General features: G+C 42.5%; 1 protein-coding gene across 1 annotated transcript in view; it reads left to right on the top strand.

The window, feature by feature from the left end:
- Positions 1-354: 354 nt before the first annotated feature.
- The window catches only part of LOC102288733 (kinesin-1 heavy chain), a gene marked incomplete in the record, with an annotated part of 25,005 nt that continues 17,112 nt past the window's right edge, over positions 355-8,247 (top strand). The window contains 12 exon segments of the mRNA XM_014332462.2: positions 355-833; positions 1,647-1,734; positions 1,811-1,884; positions 1,998-2,102; positions 2,178-2,226; positions 2,305-2,360; positions 2,577-2,664; positions 4,401-4,525; positions 5,023-5,127; positions 7,100-7,245; positions 7,542-7,690; positions 8,133-8,247. Coding sequence (XP_014187948.1) covers positions 708-833; positions 1,647-1,734; positions 1,811-1,884; positions 1,998-2,102; positions 2,178-2,226; positions 2,305-2,360; positions 2,577-2,664; positions 4,401-4,525; positions 5,023-5,127; positions 7,100-7,245; positions 7,542-7,690; positions 8,133-8,247 — 1,226 coding nt within the window.

The raw sequence follows: 8,247 nt of genomic DNA, 5'->3' as shown, positions 1-8,247 counted from the left end.
TCTTCAGTCTCATCTTCAACAACTTCTCCAATTCGTCCTCATTCATGGTATCATACTCACAATTCTCACTGATACATTCATCTCAGTCCTCATCAGCAATGGGATCATCTTCCCGCTCTCTTTTTATTGTGGTCTAATTTTTTTTAACTGCACAAAAATCTGGCATTGTAACACGGGTGTGTTTACTTTTTATATCCACAGCACTTATATAAAAAAGTGCACACTGTCACTTGTTTCTTCTTTCTTGTGAGATATATATTCTTGTAAAATACCCACAGTTCCTACTTCAAATTCCCTACAGTATAAATGTACCTTCTTTCTTTTAAAATACCTGAAGCTACTCAGTACTTAAACGTGACTTCTGACCGTCGGGTGGTCAACAGCGTCGCAGATCCTGAGCAGCAATGTGACGCTTCTGTTCATGTGTCATGTGCTCTAATCGTTTTTTAGTTCAGCCCTGCAAAGAGGCTTTTTCATCAATGCGCGCCCGAAGGGAGCATGCTGTTAGTTTTCTTCTAGCCGACTTTTATTGTCAGCTTTCGCTGAAAAGTGTTGAATAGAGACACAAATGAATGTATGTTTTACAGTTTTTACTTTTGACTTCTTTTTGCGGGGAAAGTCTCTGAGCCGAGCGACAGACAACTTCAGCAGCACCACATTTTTGTTCTCTGAGCGCTTCATCCATCCATTCATCCACTGCGGCGAGGATGGGGGACGCGGCGGCGGAGTGCACCATCAAGGTGGTGTGCCGTTTCAGGCCGCTGAACAGCGCTGAGGTGGCCCGCGGAGACCAGTACATACCCAAGTTTAAGGGGGACGACTGTGTGCTGATGGTGAGTGTGCGAAACAGTAAGCAGACCTTTTCACATTTTATTAACTGAAATTGTTGTTGTTTTTTACATCGTTCTATATTTTGGGTTGGAAATGCTGATTTTGGAGGCACTAACAATTAAGGCTAATGAAAGCCACTTAAATCAACTTGAACAGGTCATCTTCACCATGCCTGCACTGAGTTGCTGCAGTGTGACTGGCTGATGTGACTGCTTCGGAGCAGTTGAACATGAACATTCACTTTCTTTAATGTCTAAGTGCTTTTTAACATTCGTACCCCACCAACCTTCCAATTAGTAGATGACCTGCTCAACCTGCCAAACCACAGCCATCCCCCAAAATGTTCCTTGCTGTAGTAAAATAGTTTAGAAACATATCCCACTTGTTTAGTAACTTGCAAACACACTTGAGCTGTGTCACATCAAGTATCTTATGTTTTTAATCTGATGCTCTTAAAGCGCCTCAGCTGAGGACACCCTGAAGGCAGAGGAGGAAGTAACAAAGCATATATTAAATAGAAATAATTTGCTAAATATAACAAACATGTTCAACAAAGAAAATTCCAAAGAAAGAAAAATCAAAATCTCAAACCAGAAAACCCAGGGGGGGGGGGACACTGATCTAGAAGCAGATGACTCAAAGATGGCATGAGGAGAAAACAGCAATACAGGCTTATGTAAATGCATGGGTGGGAAATAAATAAAGACAGGAAATCAAAGCAAAGCATGAAAAAGTAGGGCTGCTGTTGTGCAGCAAACTCTAAATCTTGATGGTATACTTTACTATTTCTCACTGCTTCCACCTCTTGTTTAAAGGGCAAACCATACTACTTTGACCGTGTGTTCCAGTCCAAGACAACTCAGGAGGAGTTTTATAATGCTGTGGCTCAGAAGATAGTCAAAGGTAAGCTGTGCATTGGAATCTGTTCATGAAATACAAAGCCAAACCCCAATCCTAAATGTGTTACTTCTTTGTACAGATGTTTTGGAGGGATACAACGGGACCATCTTTGCTTATGGGCAGACATCTTCAGGCAAAACACACACAATGGAGGTACTATGAAGTATCAGCTGTTGCTTTTTTTTGCTACTGGTCAAACATATTAAAAATAGCCAGGAAAAGCCTGAGATTCTGTGCTGTCTTACTTTTATCATCATGTCCTGAAGGGGAAGCTTCATGACCCTGAAATGATGGGAATCATTCCTCGAATTGTGCAAGACATCTTTAACTACATTTATTCCATGGATGAGAACCTGGAGTTCCACATCAAAGTATGTAGCTGAGCAACGAGGCAGGCGCACATGAAAAGATCTGATAAAGTCTCACTGTGCGCTTTTGTTTTGCAGGTTTCATATTTTGAAATCTATTTGGACAAAATTAGGGACTTGTTGGATGGTATGTACGGGGCTCCTCATCAGTCAGACCCTGTTACAGAGACCATGATTCATTCTTTGCTTTCATTTTCCTCCACAGTGTCAAAGACCAACCTTCCTGTACATGAGGACAAGAACAGGGTCCCATATGTCAAGGTAAGACAAACCGAGTGCTTCATTTTCAAGGCACAACATTGTTTCTGATTAAACTCAAAATCTGCAGTCATACAGTCACAAACTTCTCCCAGCCGGTTCTAATGGAGACTGTTAGCGTGTCACGGTCCCTTCAGCTAATAAATGTGTCTCTATAAACCAGTCCTGCTGTGGGGCTACTGAGAATAATATTTCCTTGTGATGTTCATGTGTCCCCAGGGCTGTACCGAGCGTTTTGTCTGCACTCCTGACGAGGTCATGGAAGCCATAGACGAAGGCAAAAATAACCGAAGCGTGGCTGTCACAAGTGAGTTCGTACATTGCGGCCTCTCATGGGTTCATCCTCACTGAGTCTCCTGACTGTTGCCACACTCCCAAAAGCTGAGCCAAGAAGACATCTGTGAAAAACACATTAAAGTCAGGTTCTTTGTAACCATGGGTACACGATTTAAACTGAAGCTGAGCTGACTTAATTATGCACTTATTTGCTGAATTAAATGGATCCCATTATGGCATCAGTTAAGTTTGTTGGAAAATTATAATTTCTGTAAACAGACATCTGCATATGAACATAATGTCAGGATCCTGGGTCATTTGACCCAGCGTTCTTAGTTTTCCTGTGTTTCTGTATTATGTCAAGTTCATTTGTGATTTATTCTATGGTTCCTAGGTTTTGATCCCCTGCCCCTCATGTTTCTCTGTGCCCTCTGTTCTGTTTAGTCTTCTCTGCCCATGTGTTCCCCCTGTGTTGTTGCCTTCTGTGTCTCCCTCTGTGTGACTGTTTTATATAGTGATGTAAGTTATTGTGTTTTGCTCCCACTCCTTGTGTTCCGTGTTTTCCTCTTCCCTTCGTGTATTTCTTCATGTGCTCTCCCCATGCTCTCTCTCCCCTCCTGTCTCCCCTCCTGTCTGTGTCTCTGTTCTTCCTGTGTTACGTTTAAGGTCCACATCTTGGGTTAGTATTTTCAGCTCCGTGCCCTCCCTGTCTTGTTATGCATAATTGTCCTCAGCTGTGCTCCCCGTGTGTTCCCACCTCACTCATTACCTTCTGTGTATTTATGTCGGAATCTCCCTCTGTTCCATGTCGCTGTGATTTTGCATTCACCCCTCGTGTCTGAGAGCCTGCATTTTGGGTCCAACTCCTGCCCGCCACACAGCGATTCTTGACACATACAGAATCTGTAAGCATGGGACAACATTTTTGGTCCTGGAAGCTGGAAGCTGACTGTTTGTATCTAGTCAGACTTTGGTTGCATGCAGGTCCATGCATAGAGCCACTGTGATGGTAACAGACTGGTTCTTACATAATGCATTTCTACAACAGTTCACACCAGCACTTGTTTCTGCTTTCTATGTAACATTCATACTCCAATGGAAGCACCAGTGAGCAACTTCAGTATCTTGCTCAATGATACTTTGACATGCAGACTGGAGCAACCACCAGTCTTCTGATTAGTCGATGACCTGCTCTGCCTCCTGATCTGCAGCCACCACAACAAACGTTTTTGCTCTACCTGAGATCAGCAGGATAACACAGTCGGAAGGTCTCCTAATTTAGATCTCCTAACTTAACGCTGTGACATGAAGATCAAAGGAGATGCTGATCTGCTGGGAAGGCAGCTGTGCTCACCACTATACCACCATTCCAGATGTCAAGGATTGGTTTTGGACTTTGGAGTTTGCATATCCTCCCTGTGCCTGCAGGTTTAAAAATACCAGTCCTTTTCCATTTATCTTTCCACTCAGCAGGACATAGTCTATGTTCAATAATTCCATTAAAAAGGCAAGAACAGCATATGGACGGTCAAGAGGTGTTAGAATTAGAAGATGTGAGGCCTTTTAGATACCAGTCAGCTACAGCTACCTGTGTTAGTCGCAGCTGGAGGTTTTATGTATTCTAGTCTGGTTAAGTCTCATTCTTTTACCTTGGTAATCCCTCAGAAAAAACACTTCAATGGGCCATTATTTTTATAGCGTGCAAACCTAGAATAATATAATCAGTAATAACTGTTTTATTGTTTGTGTGCCCACATGTACATTCAGACATGAATGAGCACAGCTCCAGGAGTCACAGCATCTTCCTCATCAACATCAAGCAGGAAAACAGTAAGACTGAACAGAAATTAACCGGCAAGCTGTACCTCGTCGATCTGGCTGGGAGTGAAAAAGTATGATCCTCAGTACTCCTCCTCCTCTCTGACCTCTCTCATCTTCATAACCTCTGCAAATGTGTTTTTTCCCAATTTCAAGAGCCTACCTCTGACTTGAACCAGCTAAAGAGTAGCTTTTAAGTAGTTGTTTATTAATAGAGTAGAAACCAGGCCTGATTTAAAACTCAGGGTGGAAACACCTCTTTTACTCTCATTTACCTTTTCCCTAGTGGCAAAGTGTGTCTGTATTAAATGGATCTGTATGATAAAAGTTTAATGATGCTATCGTGCTGCCACTTCAGTTCAGGGGGGGAAACTAGAGCAATCTTCCATCAGTAAAGTGTAAAATGTTAACAGACCAGTCATAGCGCTAAACTCCGGGAAAGCCATTGACATGCTTTGTCAACTTTCTTTTACTAAGCTGATCTTGTTAAAAGAAAAAGGTTCTGAGCATCTGTTATGTGACACAGTTTTCAGCTTCACTATAACAATTGTGCTGTTTTTGTGTTTCAAAGGTGGGTAAAACTGGAGCAGAGGGTACAGTGCTGGATGAAGCCAAGATGATTAACAAGTCCCTGTCTGCACTGGGAATTGTCATCTCAGCTCTGGCAGAAGGCTCGGTGAGACAGTTTGCGACTCTGCTTGGTGAAGCGTTAGAATTACTGCCACTCCAAAATGTGATTCAAAGTTTATAAATGAAATTCGTAAAAAGGAGAGGCTGAAGTGAGTTTATTATCACAAATGTGCTGATTCGTTCATTAGATCTTTTGATCCCATAAGTTATATTTGCATGAGCGTGGTGACAGAGCTGTGAAGTGGGGTGGGATTACATTAGCTCTCAACGGCTTCTTGTTTGCGGTGGTCATGGACAGGCTGACAGAAGAGGCCAGGCAGGTGTCTCTGTGAACCATTATGTTTACACAGGACATTTGGATCTGTGGTGACAAAAGAGAGCAGGTGGATGAGAGCCTGGAGAGGTGGAGGTATGCTCTGGAGAGCAGACGAATGAAATCCAGTAAATCCCAAAATGTTGATTCTGTTCATCTGGACGTAACGTTGTTCATCCAGTGATGCTAGTTTCAGTCATTGTGCAATGTGCTCTTTATAAGGTTGGGGAAACCTGCAGTCAGCTGAGACTGAGGAAGTCACTTGGATGAGCGACGAAACGTTTCTCCCACTGGAAACGCTGCGTCCAGATGAACAGAATCAACCTTCTGGGATTTACTTACCTAAATGATTGAGCATGCATAAAGAAATCCAGTAAAAGCATGACAGAATGCATGTGTGTGAATAAGAAGGTGGAGCAGAGGTAGTTTAAATACCTTAAACCATCCAAAGCAACAGACAGTTTCACAAGAGAGGTGAAGAAGAGAGTGTAAGCAGGGTGGAGTGGGTGGAGATGAGCGTTGGGATGATTTGACAGAAGGACGGCAGCAAGAGTGAAAGGGAAAAATTACAAGATGAAAGTTAGACCTGCCATTATGTATGGTTTAAAGATGGTGGCTAACAAAAAAAAAAACAGGAGAGGTAGAGCTGAAGATGCTAAGACTTCCACTGGCAGTGACCAGACTGGACCAGATTAGAAATGAGTTCATCGGAGACAGTAAAAATGAGCAGTTTGGAGACAGTTATAGAGGCAAGGGTGAGGTGGTTTTGATATGTTCAGAGAAGGGAGAGTGGATATGAAGGATGTTGAATATTGAGCTGCCAGGCAGGAGGAAAAAATGAGGACAACAAAGAAGATTCATGGATGTAGTGTTGTATGACATGCAGAGAGTTGGTGTGACAGAAGAGGATGACAAGGACAGGGTGAGATGAAGGCAGATTGCTGAATTCGAAGAATTTTTTGTACTGTTTCTGCTGATGTCTGCGCCTTAAACACTTAACACACTGGATAAATGTGCATATCACCATGTAATGTGTGCAAGATAGAGATGTTGATCTACTGATCACATCATATCTCCATTTTCTTGGTTATTACTATGATTATTTCCAGTTCTGGGGGGACTATCAGACCAGATTGGACCTGAAAAAATTATGCTAAAGATGAGCACAGCACGCTAAAATGTGAAGGCAAAGGTGTATATTTATGAAAAGTTGTGAAATCATCAGAGTGCAAACCACCTGTGTAGCTGTTTCGGTTAAAGGACTTGCAATACTGTGGAACAATCTTGTGTGCAAAAATAGGAACATCAGCCTGCAGCTGGAGACATTTTTTAAATATTTACTGTTTCTTTTTATTGTAGGACGGCATTATAGAACCTGAATACATTTTACATACCATAGATTTATCATAAGACCTGATCTAAGCCACCCTGAATATCCCAGGAGTTGCACCTATTTCAAAGCTCTAGGAACCCTGAGATGAACCATCGGCCTACTGCTCAGGAGCCTCCATAGAGGGTTTTGATATTGGTAAAATGTTACAAATTGAGTATATTATATTTTGTAAGTGCATGATAGTGGACCGCAGTCCTTAATTTAAATTGCTCAGTTACATTTCATCACAACAGGCTTCACTGTTGTAAATGCTGTTTGTGACATGCAGAATTATCATATAATGCGACATATGGTCCCTCTCAATCCGCCTAGTCCTACATACCATACAGAGACAGTAAGATGACCAGAATCCTGCAGGATTCCCTGGGAGGGAACTGTCGGACAACTATGGTCATTTGCTGCTCACCTTCGGCTTACAATGATGCAGAGACCAGGTCTACATTGCTTTTTGGACAGAGGTACGTGGACACAAACCTGTCATCACATCTGTACAAATGATGTTACTGAACTGAAAGGTGTTCCACAAATAGCTACGTTTTAATATTAAAAGATTAGAGGCAAAGAAGACTGTGGTCTAGAGTCATAAATATGAATGATCCATAGGTTTGGTGTCTGACTCCATAAAGACAGGGCACCGACTTAAGCTCAGAAACACCGACCTCTGAGCTGGCTCTGCGGTGAAACCAGCCTCAACTGTGTGCTGTTAGTATTCAAAACAGACCGCTACCACTTTCTCACCTCTGTGTCTCACCAGAGCAAAGACCATCAAGAACCAAGTGACTATGAATGTGGAACTGACAGCAGAGCAGTGGAAGAGCAAATGGGAGAAAGAGAAGGAGAAGAACAAGACGCTGAGAAACACAGTCACCTGGCTTGAGAATGAGCTGAACCGCTGGAGGAGCGGTGAGGGCCACAGGCTGTATTATGGGCAGGTTATGTGTGGTTCATTAAAGCAGAGGCAGAGGAGTTTGCAGACATATGATCATTGTTTTTATGTGTTTAATGTTAGTATGGATATGTTCATAACAAGGTTAAATCTTGTGTCCTTGTGTTTAGCAATTAGAGTTGAACTGCACATGGATCCTAACAGGAGGCTTTTAAAGAAAGAGCTCCTTGTTTCTATATTTAATAACGACAAACAGTCCCCCGGAAAAATATGCAAGACCATGCCTGTCCTGCACTAATGCTACACATGAAGGCTCGTTAATTTTGACTAGTTTTCCTTTCTTTTTTTTGTATTAAGAACCTGTTAAAAAAAGGATTGCTGTGTGTGCAGTCATAATATTTTCTCTGATGGGGAGCTATTTAGGGTGGAAACAGACCTTCTTTCTGCTGCTCCCTGCAGGAGAGAGTGTGCCAGCGGATGAGCAGTTTGACAAAGAAAAGGCCAAAGAAGAAGTCCAGGCCCTGGAGAGCACCCACCACAATGACAAGACGCCACCCAAACCTGCCCTGAGCTC

Source organism: Haplochromis burtoni, unplaced genomic scaffold (assembly GCF_018398535.1).
Source record: "Haplochromis burtoni strain Fernald_Lab_line unplaced genomic scaffold, NCSU_Asbu1 Contig_30, whole genome shotgun sequence".
NCBI lineage: Eukaryota > Metazoa > Chordata > Actinopteri > Cichliformes > Cichlidae > Haplochromis > Haplochromis burtoni.
Note: the sequence above shows the minus strand (reverse complement) of the source record. Positions and strands in the feature narration are given on the sequence as shown.